General features: G+C 48.7%; 1 protein-coding gene across 1 annotated transcript in view; it reads right to left on the reverse strand.

The window, feature by feature from the left end:
• SREBF2 (sterol regulatory element binding transcription factor 2) overlaps positions 1–23,288 on the reverse strand; it is a 62,300-nt gene that overhangs the window by 13,086 nt on the left and 25,926 nt on the right. The window contains exons 2-11 of the mRNA XM_025458411.3: positions 22,638–23,057; positions 21,442–21,623; positions 20,453–20,599; positions 18,773–18,994; positions 17,006–17,120; positions 16,603–16,784; positions 14,149–14,341; positions 13,330–13,511; positions 10,280–10,556; positions 7,536–7,705 (exon numbers count right to left, since the gene is read on the reverse strand). Coding sequence (XP_025314196.1) covers positions 7,536–7,705; positions 10,280–10,556; positions 13,330–13,511; positions 14,149–14,341; positions 16,603–16,784; positions 17,006–17,120; positions 18,773–18,994; positions 20,453–20,599; positions 21,442–21,623; positions 22,638–23,057 — 2,090 coding nt within the window. The remainder of the gene's footprint in view (positions 1–7,535; positions 7,706–10,279; positions 10,557–13,329; positions 13,512–14,148; positions 14,342–16,602; positions 16,785–17,005; positions 17,121–18,772; positions 18,995–20,452; positions 20,600–21,441; positions 21,624–22,637; positions 23,058–23,288) is intronic.

Consider the following 23,288-nt stretch of genomic DNA (forward strand, 5'->3'; position numbering starts at 1 on the left):
ACGATGGTGGAAATAGGCTGGGGAAAGAGCAGCGGGAGGGGCGGGAACCCCACCCCCATCCCCGGGAGTAAACGCCACCAGTGAAACTAGAGCAAGTGGCTCTAGTAGAGCCTGCCGGGCACGGTGACCAGGCACAGCCTGCAGCAGGAGGGATGGACAGGGTTTCAGGGTACCTGTGGGGACCTGTGGCACCCTGCCCTGCTCCGTCTGCCTCACCCCTCCTGGAATCTCCCTCTGGCCCTGCTGGCATTCAACCTGCAGGGATCGGGAGGGGGTGGATCGTGGGGGAGAGGTCACAGGGGCCCCCCAGCTGCATTTCCACCTGCAGCCCTGTGAGGGCCTGTGTCCCAGCCAGGTGGCCCCTTGGATCCTGGGGCTTTTCCTTCTCTGTCCTTTCTATTACTTATCTCTTAGGATATTTTTAGGCAAAACTGTGTTCTGCTTTGACTGATTTTTCATCTCTTTTAGTTCTGAGTATGAAGAGTATAGAAAAGGCACACAGCAAGTGGCTAGTGTTATTTATGTCACAGTTACACTGGAAGGCACCAAAGTGAAGGGTAGCAGCCCCGAGGCTTGTCTAAGGACCCAAGCAGGCATGTATGCATATGATGATGTCTCCCCCCCACCCCCAGAACTGCCCCTGAAGGGCTTTATTTAACCCCCTAAAGGGACCACCACATCGTCCCTAGACGATTCCTGGATGTGAACACCAGCATGAGAGGGAAGGCCAGGAAAGACTTTGAGAGCCTCTTCGCTGGGCAGCTCGAAGCCAGTGCCCTCATCTTCCAGGATCCTCCTCTACCTGCAGGTAAGAGGCTCCCAGGAAGAACTGCAGACACGCTGTCTCTCCATGTTTTCAGAAATCCTGTCAATTACTGAGTGAGGATATTGTTACTCTAAAACCCATGATTTCCAACCCATAAAACTGCTCAATGCAGGCTCATCTGAATGAGGAGCTGAGCAGAGAAGGATGGGAGGGAGGGAGGCAGAAGTACAACCCCCAGGGCTCAGGAAGCCCAGAGGGGCCACTGGGACATGCTCTCGGCCTTCGGCCTTCGCACTTCCTCCCTGGCGCCCATGATGAGGGCAGCGCCTCTGTGTCTGGTTCAGCGTGATGGGTCTGACCTTTACTGGGCTCTAAGTAGCCATCAGCTAATATAACGGCTTCAGAAGACTTGAATGCCAGGGTCAGAAATAGCACCGCCAGCCAGAGTGCCACTCAGGGAACAGACAGAGATGATGGACTCTCCTGGGGTGGGGGCGGGAGATCTGGAGAGTGCTGCCTGAATCTGAGAGAAAATGACCCTGGCCAAACTGCTCTATGGAGAAACTCTAGTACAATCACAAATCTTCCCCGAAGTCTCTCATCATGGGGCCAGCAGCACTAATGGCCTCCCCTACTCTTTGCAGACCGCTGTATTTGAGATGGGACACTGGAGAACAAGTGCGGAGGAAATCCATGACCACCTCCTGACTGTCAACAGAGTGCTTTCTGAATCTGAGCCGGTAACTGCAGTGGAGGAGCCTGAACTGAACAGAGGTTAGGGGTGGGGTGGTGGCAATCCCGGGGCCTCTGAAGTCAGAGAACCTTCTACCACTTGCCTGATAAGCAAGGGAGCAGGGCGCTGCTTCAGGGTAAACTGAAAACCACTGGTTCCTCAGAAGGGCCCAAACGTCACCAAATGAAGCAGCAATAAAGCCTGGTAGGTGGTTTTACAAGAGGAACCCAAGGAATGATTAAGGAAATCATTAAGTTAGAGTACATTTTAAAGCTTAATTCTTAAGAAAAACCTTAGTTTTAAGACATCTGTCTCAGCGCCCGTGCGTGTGTGTGTGTGAGAGCTGGAGTTTAGTGGTTTGAATTAATAAGACATATAAATCCTGGGATATAATCATCTACAGTATAATTTCTAGAAGGCAAACTGAAAGAATAACTTCTGTTGCTCTTTTAATTTTCTTGGCATTATCACTCTATGATAATTTCCCTAAATTCTTTTTTTTTTAAGATTTTATTTATTTATTCATGACACACACACACACACACACACACAGAGGCACAGACACAGGCAGAGGGAGAAGCAGGCTTCATGCAGGGAGCCTGACGTGGGACTCAATCCTGGGTCTCCAGGATCACGCCTTGGGCTGAAGGCAGCACGTAACTGCTGAGCCACCTGGGCTGCCCTAATTTCTCTAAATTCTACAGACACCAGAATCCACCCAAGCTAGGCCTATGAGCCCCCCTTCCTCTAACTCATCTGCTAACTGCCAAACTGAGCAGCCATGTCAGGAGACTCAGAACTGCTTAGATCCTGAGAGCCACCCCGAAGTCCCAATTCCACATTGTCTTCCCACACCAGGCTTACCCTATGGTTCTCAAACTGTGTGCCAAGGTACCCCCAAGCACCACAGGGAGCCTGCAGGTGCACCACTGGATATTTCACATTTCTGAGGTAAATATAGCCGTGCTCCACATGAGTCAGACACCACTTAAACTACTAAGTGGTGGTAGTTTGAAGTCTCGATGTGAGACTGCACAACCTTCCTTTGGATGATGTCATAGCTTCACGAAGCTGAGTTTTTAGAGGCTGTTGTAGTAAAAAGCAAGCTTTGGTGGTGTTACCAGAAGTTGGTGGTGCTACTCTGATTTCAAGGCTTGAGAAGGTTTGCAACACCCAACAGGCACATGTATATACCCCAGCAATTATTTACAGTTATCAAGAATAAAAATACAGGATGCCTGGGTGGCTCAGTGGTTCAGCGTCTACCTTTGGCTCAGGTCGTGATCCCAGGGTCCTGGGATCGAGTCCCACATCAGACTTTCCACAGAGAGCCTGCTTCTCCCTCTGTCTATGTCTCTGCCTCTCTCTGTGTTTCTCATGAATAAATAAATAAAAATCTTTAAAAAAATAAAAATACTATTTCTTCTTTCAACTTTGTGTCTATTTCTTTATTGGCTACTAAATTGTTAAGATCTAAATGTGTATTAAGATGCCTGTACATAACTAATTAATAAACAGAACAGTTAGGTATTTCTTTTAGCCCAGGGCAACCATGTAAAAATTACTGAGGACACAAAGGGTGCCATGAACGGAGAAAGACTGGGAACCTCTGGTTTAAACCATCTTCATAGAGGCCAGCCTTCTGCTTGCCCTCAAAGCCCGACTCATCTGCTAGCTGACTGAATTCAGCTGCATTTGACTGAATTCAAAGTTTCTTCCTCTTTAAGTACTGTCTGGGTCTGCTAGTCTGGCACCTCTCAAGAGAAGCCAACAGATGAAAGGGGTGGTTACTTTCCTAGAAATCAGTTCCTCTTCTTTGTCCACCTTACTGAAATGCAAATCTGGCAATACCATCGGTGTTCCAGATATTTATGCCCTCTGAGCGAGCTTGCCACTTTGAGAGATTTCACCTCAGGGGAGACTCATACAAGTGGGTGAGGAGAGTGTGTGGTGACACTGCCGGCAGCACCGTAACTGCATCTATTAGAGGCAACTGAACATGCCCCGGCAAACGTGCTAGAGTACCAGGTACCTCTCTGTGGAGTAAGGAGGTAGCAAAGAAAGAGGCCCACGGCTCATTGTTTGGTTGACAAAGCAAGTGGCAGAACAGGGTTTCTGGTAGGATCACATATTTTTTTAAAGATTTATTTGTTTATTTATGATAGACATAGAGAGAGAGAGGCAGAGACACAGGCAGAGGGAGAAGCAGGCTCCATGCCGGGAGCCCGACATGGAACTCGATCCCGGGACCCAGGATTGCGCCCTGGGCCAAAGGCAGGCACCAAACCGTTAGGCCACCCAGGGGTCCCCTGGTAGGATCACATTAAATAGATAATGCGTGTATGTTAGTACATGCAAGGAGGAAACTCCGAGGAAATACACAGTGACTGCTTACCCTTTGTTAGACACATCAGATGTTTTTGGGGAGAGGGGCTCATGGGCAGGGACAGTTTCAAGAGCACCATCTTCCTGATCCTCGGCTGCCACACATATACCCTCCTCAAGCAGGCTGAGTCCCTCTGAAGCGTAGCTGCGTCTTGGCAGTAAGGACAGTCAAAACCCCAGGGGGGGGGGCTTTCAGTATGATAGGATGATCTCAACATTTATAGGGGAAGGTAAAGGGCATAAACTAGTCACTAAAGCTAGAGGGCTGACACTTCCAGATATCAGACACATTAGAAGACTCAACCATTAGGGTGTGTGGTGGTGGTACATCCAGAAGCAGACTCGTTACACATGGGCACTTGATTTATGACAAAAGTGCCAGTTGGTCCAGTGGGGCAATGACAAACATTTTAATAATAGAGCCTGGGGCAGGGAGATATCCATATAGGAAAAAAAGTAGATCTTGCATCTCTACCTTCACCTCACACAAAAGTCAATTCCAGGTGGATATGGGTTTGGGTGTGGAAACAGAAAGTACAGCGACTGGCAAAAAACCCAGTAGAGTGTCTGTAACTGAGACAGGACAAAAATGCACTGAACAGGACAGAAAGTGTCTGTGATAGGAAAGACTAAACGTCTGATTTCACGAACATTAACAACTTGTGCTCATCAACGGACATCATTAAGAGAGAGATTAGGCGGGACCCCTGGGTGGCTTAGTTCCTTGAAGGTCTGACTCTTGTTTTCGTCTCTGCTCATGATCTCAGGGTCGTGAGATAGAGCCCCAAGTCAGGCTCTGTGCTCAGGGTGGAGTCTGCTTGAGATTCTCTGCTCCTCCCCCCTTTCCCCCACCCCCGCTCTCTCTCTCTAATATAAATAGGGGCACCTGGGTGGCTCAGCTGGCTAAGCATTTGACTCTTGGTTTTGGCTCAGGTCATTATCTCAGTGAGGAGTCTGCTTGAGATTCTCTCTCCCTCTTTCCTCTCCCTGCTCGTGCTCTCTCTCAAATAAATCAATCTTAAAAAAAAAAAAATCTTAAAAAAAAAAGAGAAACTAGGCAAGCACAAGAGGGAGATACACACAAAGCACATATCCAACAAAGGATCAAAGCCAAAATAAATAACCTTGAATCAATAGACAGACATGTAAAATAAACAGGTAATACACTTGAACATGATTTTCACAAAAGAAATTATCCAAATGGCCAATGAAACGGTGCTCAACATCATTAATGCCCTGGAAATTACCAATGAAAACCAGAAAGGCCAGAAATGATACTATCATGTGTTTGGAGAGGATGTAGAACTGGAACTTTCTTTCATACACTGCGGGAGGAGTGGAAACTGGTATACCTGCTCTGGAAAACTGTTAGGGGGCAGCCCAGGTGGCTTGGCGGTTTAGCACCAACTTCAGCCCAGGGCCTGATCCTGGAGACCCAGGATCAAGTCCCACGTCGGGCTCCTTGCATGCAGCTTGCTTCTCCCTCTGCCTGTGTCTCTGCCTCCCACCCCCCGTCTCTCATTAATAAATAAAATCTTAAAAAAAAAAAAACAAAACTGTTAGGCGTTGTCTACTGAAGCTGAACATACGTGTAACCACTGACCTAGCAATACCATCTCTAGAAGTGCAATCACCTGCTCACCAAAGAACGAACAGGGATGTTCACAGCAGTGCTGTTCATAGTAACCAAGAATAGGAAACAACTCAAAAAGTCCATCTCTAAGTCTAGGCACAGAATGGAATACCGTAGAGCAATGAATCTTACACACGACACTGCGTGAAAGCAGCTGGACACATATACTACATGCTGTGTGACTCTCCTATAACGTTCCAACACAGGCAAAATACCTAAGTGATCCGGATGGTGGTTACCCTGGTGGGAGGCCTTGGCAGTAGGGGGAGTAGTGCTGACTGCAGGGGGCCCAAGGGATGCTTCTGGGGTCCTGGTTCTGTTCTGTTCTTGATCTGTCTGCTGGCTGTATGAGTATATTCACTTTGTGAAGTCACTGAACTGTGTACTTAGGATTTGTGTACTTTTCTACATGGATATTATACTTCAGTAAAACGTTTACAGAAATAACAAATAAGAGGCAGATTAAATTATGGTGCCAGAATTCAGAATAACAGTTATCTTTGTAGGGGGCAGTGTGAACAAAAGCCCGTAAAAGCTTCTGGGGGTGATGGGAAGTTCTACTTCTTCTTTCAAAGATTTTATTTTTAAGTAATCTCCATACCTAATGTGGGGCTCGAACTCACAACATGAGATCAAGAGTCACGTGTTCCACTCACTGAACCGGCCAGGCGCCCCAGAAGTCCTACTTCTTGATCTGGACAACTGCTGTTACATGGGGGAGTTCACTTTGCGAAAATTCAACAAACTGTAAATTAAAATGCTCACATTTTTCTATATGTGCATTGTATTTTGATACAACTAATGTGTTCGAAATGCTTTCTGGGGGCAGAAAAGTTACAAGTGGGATGACATTGACCCAGAGCACTAGGACAGACAAACAGGATAGGGAAGCAGCCTAGCCCACACCTCCTGCTCTCAGCCTAGACTAACCTTGCCCAGAAAAGTCACCCTCACTTCCCTAAGCCTGGGTCAAGAACAGGGTGTTCTCTGGGCAGAACAAGAAGCCTCATTCCTAGTCTGGATTCCCTGCCAGACTGTGCGCTCCCTGAGGACAGGGTGAATGTTCTGCTCTCCACTGCATTTCCACTCTAGGGAATGCCTGGTACGGAGCAGGGACTCTGACATTTGCTGAATGAACATCAGTATCTAAGGTCCCTGAAACAGGACTGAGACACAGAGAGTACACTGGGCTTCCTCATGCCCTCTGTCACCTAGATGAGGGTGACACACTTCAGGAAACATCAGTGTCACCACAGGCCACGTTCCTATTCATCAGCTCATCGGTGCCATTCTGGAGATAAGGCAACAAATGGAGATGTCATCTTTCTGTGCTGAACATGGCTGATGCATTCAGCAGCCTCCTCGAAGCAGGCACCGAACAGAATGTGCCTCTTTCCGCTGAAGTAAGAGAAAGCCTGAGGTCAGCAGATGCTGTGAGCTAGCTGATAACAAGGACTGTGGATTCGCCAACAGTGAATTCCCAAGGCTGGCCCTATGCCAGGCACAATGGAGGCGCCTGAAAACAGCTGTTCCTGCCCTGGGGCTGACCTGGGCTCCTCCAAGACAGGCACCATTTTTCATTTCAGGACTCAGAGTGCTGGGATTACTATAAGGAATGCAACTGCTACCTTTGGTATGAGTAAAAACACCAAGAGACACAACCAGAAAATGTCAAAAATTTTTATGACCACTTGGAAGAGCAGGAGAGTCATATATTTAACCCCCTGAATATGGGTCACTGTATCACTGAAATCAATCTTCTTTCTTCAGGCACTGAAATGTCTGCTTATGCTTCTAAGGGCCAGGAGGGGTTCTGTTGGTTTTTTGCTTGTTTGTTTGTTTTTTTGTCTCTTTTGTTCAGTGCCTAAATATTTGTGAAACGACCCACTGACTGGCTATCTAACCCTCTAGGTAGTCGGCCCCCAAAGGCAGAGCCCACACCCATTTTTGTATCTTAGCTCCTGGGCAGGGAAGGGGGCTTCATGCAAGTCCCCAGAAGGGAGCTGCAGGGTACTCACCGCCAGGAAGCCAAGCTTGCCTCCACACTGGGTCTTGAGCCCCATGGCGGCAGTCAGATGGATCTCAACCAACGTGCTCGGTGGGATTTTCTCCTCTGCACATTCCGCCAGGTTCACGGCGCACAAAGCCATGTGTACATCTGAACAGGCGGATCCCGCAGGAAGCTTCCCTGTGGCAGGCAGAAACAGACACTGATGTGGCTGGATTCCTCCAAACCAAGCTTTTTTTTTCCTGTTTTCTGTAGTGCCATTGCAGCAAGAGCACAAGGACGGAAGAAAGTGCTTGAACTCTGTCATCAGATGGTCCTGGATGGGATGCGAGGCTCTGAGACCAAATAGCTGTGTGCTCCTTTCCACCTCACAGGTTGTTGGGACAAGTGAAAATGTATGTCAAGTGCCTGCCACGTGGCACATGGGCTGTGGAAATGAGAGCAATTATGACTGCAGGTCGTTGAATGGGACTCAGGTAGGCACTTCCACACTTTCCACATTCTGCTGAAACATCTTGCGTCTCCAAACATGGAGAGAGGTAATATAAATTAAAAAACAAAACAAGAGAAACCGACATGAATTTCTTTTCACTGTAAAAGAATGCACGGTATGTAATAAGCACATCCCTTTCCACGGGGGAAATAACACAAATCGGCGCTGATGGTGGACACGTCTTGGGTGAGCAGGTGGATGGCTAGAAAAGGCTTCCTACATGCTCCCGCGTGAGGGCTGCAGTCATGTGGTGTGACCCTGAAGGCAGGGGCCAAAGTGCCCCTGCACGGGTATGAGGGCCCATCGAAGCCATGAGGCTTCCACACTGTTGAGCTCGCTTTGGTCCTTGCTACGGGGCTGGGAAGGCACCAGGGCACACGAGCTTTACTGAGGGAGGCTGCACTTCGGGGGCGGCCCCTTGTCAAAGGTCCAGACAGTGGCCACGTCAGGCCTCCTGACCTCATCAGCCCCACGTTCTTCCCCCCTGGGGCCACCCTGTCTCCCTCATCTTTCTATCAGCCCCTACATTTTGTTCTGCACAGACATCAGGTATCTCTCTCCCCAGGAGACACCAGCTGGCTTTCTCTCTTCAGGAGAGGGAGGCTGGGCGGCAACAAGGGGATCACGTTTTAGTCACCTGTCCTCTCAGTGCCTTGAATAAAGCCAGGCCCACAGAGTGCTCAGCAAACGTGGAGGGAATGAGTGATGTGAACTACTCCAGCTGGAACTCTCCAGAACATGACAGCTGGGAGAACACAGGGAGGGAGCTGGTTCCATCCCCCAAGGGCACACTGAGAGGTCAGAGAAGAGTGATGCACGGTCTGCAGACAAGGGCCCTCTGTTGGAAATCACCATGACCCCAGGTGTGAAAACCCCACGGCTGGCCCCACAGGTCCCATCTCCCATTCATGTCACCTGGGGCCTGCTAAGGCCCCATTTCTGGGCTGCAGCTCCCTCATCACCAGGGCACTTCCATCACCTTCCTAGGACCACATCCCACTGCTGCTTTCTGACCTTCACTGGATATCCCCATGGCAACCTCCCTTCTCAAACCCTCTGACTTTGCTTCCCCAACACCAAACCTCTCGGGCAGCCTCTACCTGACTTGCCCTTGGCCTGCATGTAGTATGTGGTGTTTTCTGGGTCCCCTGAAGGTCCCCTTCACCAAAAGCCTCTCATCAGCAAACTCCGTTTTCTCACTGTAGGCCAGAGACCAAGCCCTATTCTTAGGCTGCGGAGCCAGCACATCCACCGCCGCTCATCATTCTCCACTAAACTGCTCACCTTCTCCCTGGAAAACTGCTCTTTGGCCTGTTTCCCTCACCTTTATTGGCAGCAACACCATTTCCCCAAACTCTCAAGCAAGAAACCAGGGAACCAACCTTGCCACTCCTTTCCTGCCCCTCTCATCCCATGGCTCCCCAAGTCCTATCAGCTTCTGCTCTCTCTCCTCCTGTCACCTCTCGTCTCCAGCTGTATTTGCTCCTACCTGGACTCCTCGACGCAATCCTTAATCCTCTCCACCCACCTCCTACTTGCCAGCAGAGTGAATCCACTCTCGTCAGAATCTGATGGTGTCATCACTGTCCGAATGCCCCTCACTGCCTGGCTCCCATCACCCTCCCCTTGCCTGGCAGCTGGCTCCAGGACAACTGAAATATTCTTCTCAAGAGCCACCCCAGATGGGGTTCCTCCCTGGGAACATCCCTCTGCCTGGAAGGCACACCCCCTTCCACACGGCTGGCAAACTCAACCCATCCTGTTATACAAAGCCAAGACTTTCCAGAAAGCCTTTCCTGAAACCCTCCTCAGCAGTACACCCCTGCCCTGCAACTGAAGCCCGATTCTTCTCCTACCTCTACCACACTAAATCATAATTCACTTGCTGACCTGCCTGCCTATTAGCAGAGCAGCAGTTGAATGAAATATTTCACTGAATCTAAGATGACATCAATTTTAAGTCTACTATTAAGAACCACTAAGGAAAAAACAGTGCCAACTCAACCATACCATGCCACCATATAAAGAACATAGCCTAAACGTAGAGACATTAATGTGAAAAGATGTGCATCTTAAACTGATGGGCTACAGTAATGAGCCACCTTTGTGGCCATGGTTGTGGGTGGAAGGTCCGTCCCACTGTTCTAGGGCAGCAGTGGGAAGAGGGCTCTGATGGGCCAGAGAACTAGCAAACCCAGCCAAGGTGGAGAGACGGCATCGGGCACCCTGAGGCCAGCCAGGAAGCAGTGGCCACCCCTCACCAGTGATGTGCAGCTGGTGCAGCCTGTGATAGGCCAGGGCCGCGTCCCGGGCGCTGGCCTTCGCCTCGTCCTCAAAGCCTGCGGTGGTGGCCGGGGCAGCCCGCCGGTGCTGGAAGACCTTCTTGAGCAGCCAGCGCACCAGGCGCAGCTTCTGCAGGCTGTAGCGGATCACGTTCCAGGAGAGGCTGCAGGCCAGGTCCAGGCGGGAGGTGGGCAGTGTGCGGCCCAACACCGACAGGCAGGTTTGCAGGTTGGCTGCAGCAGCTGCAAAATCCCCCTAGAAAGCAGCGAGAGGCGTGACATTCACTGGCCTTGCTGTGGCCTTTTTATTTTGCTTTATTTTTTAAATATTTATTTATTTTAGAGAGAGAAGGGCAGAGGGAGTCAGAATCTTAAGCAGACTCTCTCTGCTGAACTCAGAGCCTGATGCGGAGCTCAATCTCACGACCCTGAGATCATGACCTGAGCTGAAATCAAGAGTCGGACGCCTAATTGACTGCATCACTCAGGTGCCCCTTTTTATTTTATTTTCATTTTTAATTTTTAAAAAGATTTTATTTATTTATTTGAGAGATCACGAGCAGGGTGAAAGGGCAGAGGGAGAAGCAGACTCCCCGCTCAGCAGAGAGTCTGCTGTGGGATCAATCTCAGGAGCCTGGGATCATGACTTGAGCTGAAGTCAGACAGACTGTACCACTCAAGCACCCACCTCTTTTTATTTTAGCAAAAACTTTTACTTTCCCTTCACTCCCTAGTTTACCAGAGTAATACATGCTCATTGAAGAGTCCAGGAAAATTCATAAAGCTAAAAAAGCTAAAAAAGGGATCCTTGGGTGGCGCAGCGGTTTGGCGCCTGCCTTTGGCCCAGGGCGCGGTCCTGGAGACCCAGGATCAAATCCCATGTCGGGTTCCCGGTGCATGGAGCCTGCTTCTCCCTCTGCCTGTGTCTCTGCCTCTCTCTCTCTCTCTGTGACTATCATAAACAAATAAAAATTAAAAAAAAAAAAAAAAAAAAAAAAGCTAAAACAGTAAAAAGAAATCACCTGTGACCTTACACCCCAGGAAGAATGATAGCTGACATTTACACGTATTTTCTTCTCGCCTTTTACTAAATTGGGATTGTACTCTGGTCTACGTTGGAACAAATACTACTCACAATTTCCCACAGTAGCTTTACACATAAGATGATAAAGTGGATATAAATGATCATTTTTCAGGCTAATGTTATCTTTTAGGCTTTTCGGTTCTCAAAGTGTGGTTCCCGGAACCAGTAGCATCAGCCCCTGGGATCTTGTCAGAAATGCAAATTCCTGGGCAGCCCGGGTGGCTCAGTGGTTTAGCGCCACCTTCAGCCCAGGGTGTGATCCTGGAGACCTGGGATCGAGTCCTACTTTGAGTCCCACTTCAAGTCCCACCTAGGGCTCCCTGCATGGAGCCTGCTTCCTCCCTCTGCCTGTGTGTGTCTCTCTCTCCCTCTCCCTCCCGCCCCCCTTCTCTCTCTCTCTGTGTCTCTCATGAATAAATAAATGAAATCTTAAAAAAAAAACAAAAAAGTAATGCAAATTCCTGGTGCTCTAGCCCGACCCTGCGCCACCTGCTGAATCAGAACCTCTGGGGTTGGGGCCCTCCAGGAGATTCTGTTGCCTGCTAAAGTCTGAGAACCACTGTTTTACACAAATACCTGGCTAGACTACTATAACCAAGGATCTAGATAAACTACTCTTGGCCAGCCTGAGAGGGTCTAGTGGAGAGTCTATGGCCCTGTACTGAACACCTGTTTCATCACTGGCAAACAAGGAGACTGTCCTCTCCCTTCCCCTGTCCTGCAGTGGGCACACCTGTACTTCCTTCTGGCATCACTACAGGAAGTGGTCAGTGCAGGGGCAGCACCTCTCTCCTGGCTGATGAGCAGCTTCCAGCACACTCTGGTCCCGACCCACCTCAGCCTTGCCTCCTGGTCCCTTCTCACCCCACTTGTGAGCAACATGGCTCAGACAGAGGCCACCACAGCTCCAGACTCCCCCACCCTGGTGTCAGTGTCCCATCACCTCCTCTCCACTTTACATCTCAAATATTTCTGGAATCAGTTTTTCCTTTCAATTCTGGGCTCTTGCCACCTCTCCTCTGGTCTATTCCAGGAGTCCCCAACTTACTTCTGTGCCCCCTCATGCACCCCATCCTTCACGCAGCTGCCAGAGTAACAATCCTGAAACATGGACCTGAATCTGCCTCTAGGATATACAGCTTGGAATGCTTTTTTTCTAGGAATAGTCTCACTTCAAGGGGTAGGCCCCTAACAATGACATCTGTATTCCAGGTGCCACAGCCCTAGGCATGGCTTACAGTTCCAGGCTGGTCAGTCTGGTTCTCTCTGGTGGCCATGGCATCCTGTAGGAGGGGAGAGCCGGCCTGTGGTTTACTGAAACTGAGGACTGTTCTGGCTCTTGTTTCTCTGAGATGTGACGTTGAACTCTTCTTTCGATGCTGTGAGTTGCCCCAGAATCCTTCCTATAAATTCTTTGTTGATTTCAACAGAAAACTTTCAGCTAATTTTTCTGCTCAAAAACCTTCCTGGATTTCTCCAGAGAACTGGGAAAAAAGCCCAGTTACTTCGACTACTAACTCCAATTTGGGCCAGAGATACAATATCAGCCTGAGACCTCATTTGTCCCAGATATATCCTGCACTCTGGACATACCTGTCTACCTGCTGGTCTCCAAGTACCCCATCTATTCATGACTTCTCCACCTAGAAGGTCCTTCCTGCTTCTGACCGTGTGGCTCAAGCCCCAGATCCTCTTGACCAGAACTCGTCCCTTCTGTCTGAACTCCCGTAGAACTTTACTTTTCCTCTGTCATAACCCAGACTATAAATTGATTATCTCGTGTTCATGCAATAATTTACACATAGAAGTCCTCTCCTCTGCTGCCTATGACCATCAGGGGCCAGGTCCCTTCCTACTCTTATCACCCACAAGCACCTACCACAGGGCATATTTATATACCAGGGTATTCGATATAAGTTGCTGAGTTATCAGCTGCAGAACTTACCCTGGCGAGGTCCAGGTCGGCCTGCTTCCGGTGTCTCCAGAAGGTGACTGAGGAGCGTGAATGTGGCCGGATCACTGGCTCTCCATGGACCAGCAGCTTCACAAAGACGCTCAGGACAATCACACCATTTATCAGCCATAAGAGAAGCGTTGGCATCATCCAATCAAACCAGCCCCCAGAACCTAAAAAGTAAGGTCTCCACTGAGCCCATGAGGAACGGCCTCCTAGAGCAGCCCTAGGGGACTGCAGGGCATCTGACTAACCCCCAGCATTTAACAGGTTAGAAGCCTTCTACCTCATTTTCAGAAGTGTGTGTAACAAGATTGCTTCATTTAGTAACAATGTCTAAATGCTTTCCATAAGAATAAGACATAACCTTAATCCACACAATAGGCAAATCTGGAACAGTTCTGTAGCCTAAATAGGAGCCCCGTAGCCCCTATCACTATGGAACTAGGTACCATAGCTAGATAACAAAGATAGCAAAAATCACCGTCAATCAAGGTGGGTTTGATTAGACCACTGATTTCATGACTCGGACAAAAATATCACATCTCCTTCAAATAGGTACCCTCCCTTCCCTTATCCCCAACCCCTATAATAATAGAAGTGTAGGTTCCTGATTTCTTCTGTTCTTACTGACGGAGCTTGGGTGTGCCCTGTTACTTCCAAATAGGGACTTATGCCAGTCCCTATCAGGCCTGCTACAAAAGCCCTTTGGAACCTGGTGGATAAGCTGAGCAGTTTGTACACATAGGGCCCATCTCCTGTCACAGCTGCCCACCCACGCTTGGGTGGTACAAGGGGTCCTCTGCCTACCTGACTCAAGTGACAGGATGCTGCGGCCAGAGCCGGAATATGGGTGCTGGTCAGAGCTGTGGGCCCCTCCCCACTGCAACAGGGCAGTCAGGGGGTTAAAGGAGAGGCAGAGGAAGGTGAGCACACAGAGCAGAATCCGAGAGCGGTCCACCATGCCCAGCGCCACGGGAGGAGAGTCTGGCTCATCTTTGACCTTCAAAACAGGGCCAAGAGGTTGGAATTAAATACTGCATGGGTTTTTATAGCATTTTGCTTTTATATGAACTGGAGGCAGACCATGAGATTTAAACTTGAGACTACAAAGTCAGACGGGAGGGCAGCCTGGGTGGCTCAGCGGTTTAGCACTCACTGCCTTAGCCCAGGGTGTGATCCTGGAGACCGGGGATCGAGTCCCACATCAGGCTCCCTTCATGGAGCCTGCTTCTCCCTCTCCCTGTGTCTGTGCCTCGTTCTCTCTCTCTCTCTCTCTCTCATGAATAAATAAATCTTAAAAACAAACAAACAAACAAAAAAACCAAAGTCAGACAGGAAAAGCATGGGACACAGGTAAGAAGCCCATAGCTCTCCCTCCGACTGCTTCTCAGACACTGGAACGCTCATCCTCTTGCCACCTGGGAAAAGAATATGTTCCGAAGACCAGAGGGAGAGGAGTCCTGTTTATAAAGGAGAGCACAAAAGAGAACGTTCTGCAGGATTCTGTTTCTGTTTGTTTTTTTTTTTAATAAATGTTCAATATCTTTTTTTTTTTAAGTTTTTAAAAAAATTTTTATGTATTTATGATAGTCACACACACACACACACACACACACACACACACACACACACACACACACAGGCAGAGACACAGGCAGAGGGAGAAGCAGGCTTCATGCAGGGAGCCCGACATGGGACTCGATCCTGGGTCTCCAGGATCATGCCCTGGACTGAAGGTAGTGCTAAACTGCTGAGCCACCGGGGCTGCTCTTCTGTTTCTGTTTAATTCCATAACAGGCAAGCTAATCTAATCTAAAGTGACGGCAATCAGAGCAATAGCTGTCTGAGGCTGGAGAGGGGTGTGGGAACTAACTGCCATGGTGTATGAAGGAGCTCTGTGGGTGATGGAAGTGTTCTATATCTTGATTATAGTGATAGTTATATATGTGTATACCCTTGCTTTTCAAAACTCCTCATACTGTATGCCACTACTTCATGCTACTGTAAAATAGGGGTTTTATCTCATGTAAATTAAACACCAACAGACCTGATTAAAGACCATACAACTGGGGTGCCTGAGTGGCTCAGTCAGTTGAGCGTCTGCCTTCAGCTCAGATCATGATCTCAGGGTCCTGGGACTGAGCCCTATGTCAGGCTCCCTGCGCAGTGGGGAGTCGGCTTCTGCCTCTCCCTGCAACTTGCGTGTACTCTACTCTCTCTCATGGTCTCTTCTCTCTCTCTCAAATAAACAAAATTTTTACCAAAAAAGAAACAAAACAAAACAAAACAAAAAACCATACAACTTCAGTATGGATCTATTTACAGGAGTTTGCCTGTGGTAAAACCAGGAGGCTGCTTTTCTTCCCATCCCCGTCCTACAGAGGGAGGACTGGAGAAAGGAGCCCTGTCTGCCCAGGGTGCCCAGAGAGAGAGGCAGGGAGGAAGGCTGGAGCCAGATCTCTCCCAACTTCCAGTGTGCACATACTACACCACTCCTTTTCAGTATTTTAAAGCCATCTGAAAATTTCTTCTGATGACAGATGCCTAGCTAATTCAATGTATACATCATATGGCCTTCTGTTACCAAACAGAATCACATTTACAAAGTATTTCACAAACAGAGCTTCGTCACTAAGATTAAGAACATGATACTATAAACAGTTTGATCAAAAACTCAGGCTAGAAGGGAAGTTTGTGCTTTTGAAGTTAGAAATTGCCAGTGGCCTCCACGGGTTCCCAGGACTACTAGATCATTAGGCTTGAGCCTCTATTGGCTAATTCCATTAAACCACAATTGCCAGGGGCTTTCTTTGACGATGAAAGGCCCTTGGCTGGAATGTTATTTGTTAGACTGGAAACTGTAATCATTTCCAGAAGAGGGCCCAGAGGCAGCCTTGCCCTAAACCAACCGAGCAACATCAAAAAATGGTCTTGCCAGGCCCATTATGAGTGAGGGATGTAATGAGGCGCCTCCGGCAACTCCTAGCACCCGCATGACAGCTGCTGTGTGTTCCCATTCTGGATCTGGCCCTTATTCCTCTCAGATGGGCTCTTTCAGCAAGGACCAGTTAAACTGGACTACACTGAACCAGTTAAGTGGATTTTGTGGGGGACACAGTAGGACCTAATTTCACAGAATTCCTATTCTCCTGCCCCAGTCCTCTCAACACCTGGCCTGCCTCCCTATCGGCAGCTTCTCCACAGTTAACTTAGGAGATATGGGAGAGATTCCAGGGATCAGAGGATTTCAAAAGCTCATACCTTTGCATCATCCAACAGAGGGCTTCCTGGCTCGGAGTCGATGGAGTAGGGGGAGAAACCAGCCTGGGACCCTGAGTCAGAGGCCGGAGGGGACATCAGAAGGATATTCTGATTGAAGTCTTCAATCTTTAGCTCCACATCATTGTCCACCAGGCTGCCTAGGTCGATGCCCTTCAGGAGCTCTGCAAAGAAAACCACATCTGGCAAACAGTCTGTTTGTAAAGAGCCCCCGCCTGGGTGCCTGGACCAGGGCTGAGCTGGGTAAGGGGCACATGGTCCTTGCTTCTGCTTCACCCCCAAAGGTACCTTGTACACAGCATCCGTGGGCTCTCCCCAGTGCCTAGCATAGAACTTCTACAACCAGAAGGCCTGATAACCCTTCTCTCAATGAGCACACACTCACTGTTTTTCTGATTTGCCAGCTTCAGCACCATGTTCTCCTGGCGTAGTTTATGATTGACTTGCTGCAAGTACTTGATGTAGTCAATGGCCTTCCTCAGAACACCAGACTTGTGCATCTGGGAAGGAAGCCAGGTAAAAACACAGTGGCATCACTGCAGGTGGCACAATGAGAGTGGGGAGGCCAGAGCTCATGGGGTGAAAGCATGGCTCCGGACTGAGATGCTGGGCTCAATCACTGGTTAGCTGTGCTACCCAGGACAAGTTACTCAGCATCTCTGAACCTCCTTAAAATGAGGATAATGATGATACATGAATCATGAACTTGTAGTGAGGGTAAAATGAGATAATACATGTACAGAGAGTAGCCCCCGATCTGGTACATAGTGACAATAAATAAATATTGTCACTCCTCTTTTCTTTTTTCTTTTTTCTTTTCTTTCTTTCTTTCTTTCTTTCTTTCTTTCTTTCTTTCTTTCTTTCTATTATTATTATTATTTTTTTTTTTTTTAATTTATGATAGTCACACAGAGAGAGAGAGAGAGAGAGAGAGGCAGAGACATAGGTAGAGGGAGAAGCAGGCTCCCGGTGGAGCCCGACGTGGGATTCAATCCCGGATCTCCAGGATTGCGCCCTGGGCCAAAGGCAGGCGCCAAACCGCTGCACCACCCAGGGATCCCTCTTTTTTTTTTTTTTTTTTTTTTAAGATTTATTTATTTATTCAAGAGACACACACACACACACACACACACAGACACACACAGACACACACAGAGGCAGAGACACAGGCAGAGGGAGAAGCAGGCTCCATGCAGGGAGCCCGATGTGGGACTCAATCCTAGGACCCCAGGATCACGGCCTGAGCTGAAGACAGATGCCCAACCGCTGAGCCACCCAGGAGTCCCTAGTACTCCTCTTTCTTATAATAATCCTAGAACCAAAACAAACTTTAAAGAAAACAACTGACAAAAAACCGGAGCACTGTTGGATAGCCATCTTAAGTTATGTTAGCACATTTCAGATCTATAGGCTATGAGGAAAATCAAATTTTCTTTTAAAATAGAGATGATAGGGCAGCCCCGGTGGCTCAGCGGTTTAGCGCTTGGGGTGTGATCTTGGAGACCTGGGATCGAGTCCCACGTTGGGTTCCCTGCATGGAGCCTACTTCTCTCTCTCTCTCTGCCATGAATAAATAAATAAAATCTTTAATAAAATTTATAAATAAAATAAAATAAAATAAGAGATGATGAAGATAAATAGGTAAAACACAAAAACAAATAAACTATGTGACAGAAGACACATTCACTGAAAAACTCAAAATAATGAACAATCTATTCCCTCTATTTGCTGTTGGTTAAAGACCTGATCTCCATTTTCTTTCTTCCCTGCAAGGTAAAAATATTGCTAACCACCCATGAACACAATTAAACATATGCCAGCAACACCACCAGCTGATTCCAAGGTACATACAATCTGCACCTGACTGCCAGTGAGCAGTAGGCAGCCCTCCACCTGGGGTCCTGGGATCCATCATCACCACAGAGCAGAGTCAAAGGTCCAGCCAGGTTGCTACCTTCCCAAACCCAACAGTTCCCTTATGTTGGTTAATATTGTATAATCTTGAAAAAACCCCAAGATGCTACAGAAAGAAAGCACCTCTAACCATCCTTACATTCACTCACTTGGACCTGGGTTTTCCTAAATTCCTAAGGCAAAGATAGGTAGATGGGGAGATGATGGCCCATGAAATACCGTAATGCTTGGCACCCACCTTGGCATCTGTCCCCATGACCAGGTCCTTCAACTCAATGATTTTGTCATTAATAGAGGAACGATACCGCTTCTCAATGATGTTGTGTGTCGTCCGCCTCTCTCCTTCTTTGGGGGGCTCCAGCTGCTTGACTCCCCCAGGCACCTGCTTGATGGGCACTTTCTCTTGCCCCATCATCACAGGCATTGTGGTCAAAATGGTTCCATTGCTGCCCACAAGAGTCTAGAACAGGCACAGACACAGAGCAGAATTAGCCCATGGTTAGTCTGAATGAAGCAATCCCAGAACACAAACCTGCAGCCTTGGCCATGTGGCCTTGCCCGGTCTGATGCCCTTCTTGGCTGGATTAACTCAGGCCCCAAGAAACCTCAGGAGCCACAGTATCTGAGTTACTAAGCCCCATTCAGAACCGCTGTCAACAAATCACACCACAATAGGATTAATGTGGGTAAATATATTTTAACCTTTGGTCTCAGGGTACTTGAAAGATTATGATTTCTGCTTTGGTGTCAAACCATTTAGCCACCTCTGAGCTCGCATAAAATGTACCATATCATTCTGGCTCCAAGGCAGTTTCTCCTGGTGTAGGATACATCTCTTCCTCTCACATGACGGTAAAACCACTTGCTGCCTTTCCTTATATAATTTGGCCATCAACAAGCACAAGAGCAGAACCGATAGAGCCATTCTACTGAGTAAACAGGCCAACTGTAGAGGCTCCTCTTTCCTCAACTCTGCTTTCCCCTCTCTGTTTCTATTTTTTACTCATTTTAGCTTTATTTTCAAAAAATGGCTTCAATATCCAAATGGCTAACGAACAAATAAAAAACCACCCAACTTCATTAATCACTAAGAAATAATTCTCACATAATAAAAAAATACACATTTTAAGTATATAGCTTGATACATTTTTACATAGGGATATAATGTATGTAACCAAGATAACCCAGACCAAGACACAGACGATTCCTATCCCCTTAGAAAGTTCTCTTGTGCCTCTTTCCAGTTCTGTCTGCCCCTTCCCCCTCTGTGATCACTGCTCTGACCTCTATCACCACAGCTTAGTTTGGCCTCTTTTAAAACTTCATATAAATGCAATCATCAGCATGAACTCTTTTGTGATAGGCATCTTTTGCCCAACATACTATTTTTGAGGTTCAGCAGTCATATGTATCAATAGTTCTTTTTGTACATGTGTTATTTCCAGTTCTTGGCTCTTATGAATAAAGCTTACTTTCAAATTTTGATCACCTATTACTCTATCAGACTCTCTTGCCATAACATACCAAAGTGGCTGTGACCCTGCAACCCAAGGATGGGGGCCTTCCGTGTCCCTCAACTTATAGCCCCTCCCTGCCTGATGGGTGTAGGGTCCCTCAGAAGTCAAACCTCCATCAGCAGGACCTAAGAGGCAGACATTCCTGTGTGGAGCTGCTACATGGGAACCGGGGACCCTCTGCTAGTCCTCTCTCCTCCCTCAGTCCCTAGTACTCCCATATAACATGCATTGATGGTACTTCTCAAGGCAGTGGGGAGGGAACCTAAAAGGGGGTGATATTTGCAATCTGACACATTCCATAGAGCTTCTGCACCTACCCACTCTGTAGAGGTTTTGTTAACATCTCTGGGGCCTAACACCTCTAGGAAAGGAGGGGGTGGAGGGAGGAAGGCAGCTCTTACTGGTACTTGAAGGGCAGCTGTCTGGATGGGGGTGGTGAGGGCGGTGAGGGCTGGGTTCTGGACTGCGGCCATGACAGGGCTGCCATCTGTCTTTAAGGTGGTCAAAACAAGGGAATCTGTCTTGATGATCTGAGGCTGTACCAGGACCTGGACAGAGAATGAAGAAAAGGAAAAAGGAAGGCAGTGTTATTTTTTTTCTTTTGCTTTAGGTTCTTTCCCTCCAGGAAAGAAGAAAAAATAACATTTCCCTAAAACCAAGAACACAACTTGATGACAAGGAGAAAGAGTATAGCTAAAGAGGGTCTTGGATTGGAAGGCTGGAAGGCTTCAAGGAGAGTAACGCCAGGGCCTGGCAGGGGCAGAGTCTGGGGATGGAGGATGGGACAGAGGGCTGATTTTCGACAAACCCAGCAAAACCAGGAACAGGGCTGAGAAGCAGATAGGGGAAAAAAACCTGCGGTTTTTTTTTTTTTTTTTATAGATAAATTACCTTGTTAGTGAGAAACTACAATCCACCGTAATACATAAATTCAAGACATTTTGGCACATCCCTTTCCAGTTACCCATGACCGGGGTAAATAATCCACCTCCAGGGCAGCCCGGGTGGCTCAGCAGTTTAGCACCGCCTTCAGTCCAGGGCGTGATCCTGGAGACCCGGGATCCAGTCCCACGTCAGGCTCCCTGCATGGAGCCTGCTTCTCTCTCTGCCTGTGTCTCTGCCTCTCTCTCTCTGTCTGTCTCTCATGAATAAATAAATAAAAATCTTAAAAAAAAAAGATTAAAAAATAATAATCCACCTCCACTGGGACTGTGCGAGGGCCAGTGTACCTCCCCAGATGCCATCCCAGCTAGGTCTCCATGCCCAGCTCACCACGGCCTAAACGCTGCTCCCTTACACTCTGTTGGTCCTTCTTAGTATGTATACCACATCTTCAAGACCAGCCCCCAGCCCCACCCAGCACCCTCCTGAATCCTCATCGGCTACCTACCGGGACCTGTTGCACCTGGGGTGCAGCAACTGTCTGTACCGTGGCCGGGGCGAGGGTCTGCAGCGTGCCGTTGGCTGTCTGTGTCAGCACCCTTTGGGCCTGTACCGTCTGCACCTGCTGCTGGATGGTGACTGGCTGCACCTGGGAGGATGTCACTAGGCTTTGGACTTGAGGCTGAAGGACTTGGGAGAAGAGGAGGGAAAAGTCACACAGACGAGGAATGCATTATGTCACTGTAGCTGCAGTAGCCACCTCGGATGGGGTGCCTTAGAACGAGCCCGACTCCCCACCTGCTGCTGAAGAAGATGTACACAGCCATTTACAGGCTGGTCTAGATAACAAGAACATTCCATGGGAGCTGCATCAATTTCTGAGGGAATGAGAACAGATTATTTTATTACTCTGGGTGAGGGGTGGACGTGAGGGGAGCTTAATCAGCAAAAGACTGCACCCAGTAGAATTGATACAGAGAACCAACAATTCCATACGGCTCCATTGCTCCTCGTGGAAGGAAGAGAAAGTGCACTTTGGGATGACAGTGCATTTTGGGATGACAGTCTCAGCTTTTTGCTTTGCTGCCTCTCTGTAGGCCCTAAACCCTCAGAAGCCCACTGAAGAACTTTAAGATCCTTTGAAATTCAGAGTAATACTAATCCCACCTGGGGCTCCCCCAAAGGGTCCGAAAACGGATGGAGGTCTGGAGGGAGGTCTGCCGCAAAGGCACTGGGCACAGCCCAAAGAAAGTCACTCACTAGCTCACCACACACTGAGGGCCTGCTGAACGGAGATATAGCACCTGCTCTAATTCATAGTCTCTGTAGTGGCTGCTCAGGAGATGTTTGCTGAATGAATAGTTCTCAACTTCGAGGTGCCAAGATCTGGCTGTTGTTCAGGTAAGTCTCTAGACTCACTTTATTCAAGCCTCTAGCTCCAGTTACCAGCACGGCCCTGCACCTGCTCTGCTTGTTCCATTCTTTGACCCAATATCCTTGAAGCAGGCACAACAGATATTAGGGTATCTGAAGAGGCAGAGTGTGGACTATCCCCACACCACGGTCCTTGTTGCGATTACCCAAAACTCAATCAGAAGAGGACCAAATTGCCGATTCCATCATCCCCAGAGAGGGATGTGGTTGCAACGTGGCACATAAACTTTTGAACCAACCAACCACCATCATCTCTGACTTCTGAATCACCTTGAAAGCTGGTGGCTGCATTCTGGTATATCAAAGGCTGCTGGATGATCCTCGTCTGCGGAGCGGTGCTGAACGTGGGGGTGATCATCACCGTCTGCTGCGGCAGCTGGGCCGGGGGCGGGGCCGGGGGCTGGGGGCGGGGCTGAAGAACAGGCGTGGCCCGCGGCGGGGTAGGGACCGTGGTGGGGGGAGCCTTGACCTGCAGGGCGGGAGCCTGCGGGGAGGCGGCGGCGGGAGAGAAGGCAGGTAGCGGGACCTGGCTGAAGGACCGCGACATTGCGGGGTCCCCCACTCCGCCCCCAGCACTGCCGCTGCCATTGCCGCCGCCGCCGCCGCCGCCGCTGGGGAAGGAGCTACACAGCTGCTCGGAGAACAAGTCAGGGAACTCTCCAACTTGATTGCTGACAAACTGCAGCATCTCTGGAAAGAAACGAAAAGGAGTAATTTTATTGCCATCCAAAATATCTATTAACTTCCAAATTTGCTTAAGAAACTGAGGCATGGGGGCGCCTGGGTGGCTCAGATGCTTAAGCGTCTGCCTTGGGCTCAGGTCATGATGTGGGGGCGGGGGCTGGTCCTGGGGTGGAGCCCATAGTCGGGCTCCCTGCTCGGTGGGGAGTCTGCTTCTCCCTCCGCTCCTCCCCCCACTCC

Source organism: Canis lupus, chromosome 10, assembly GCF_003254725.2.
Source record: "Canis lupus dingo isolate Sandy chromosome 10, ASM325472v2, whole genome shotgun sequence".
NCBI classification, from domain to species: Eukaryota; Metazoa; Chordata; class Mammalia; order Carnivora; family Canidae; genus Canis; species Canis lupus.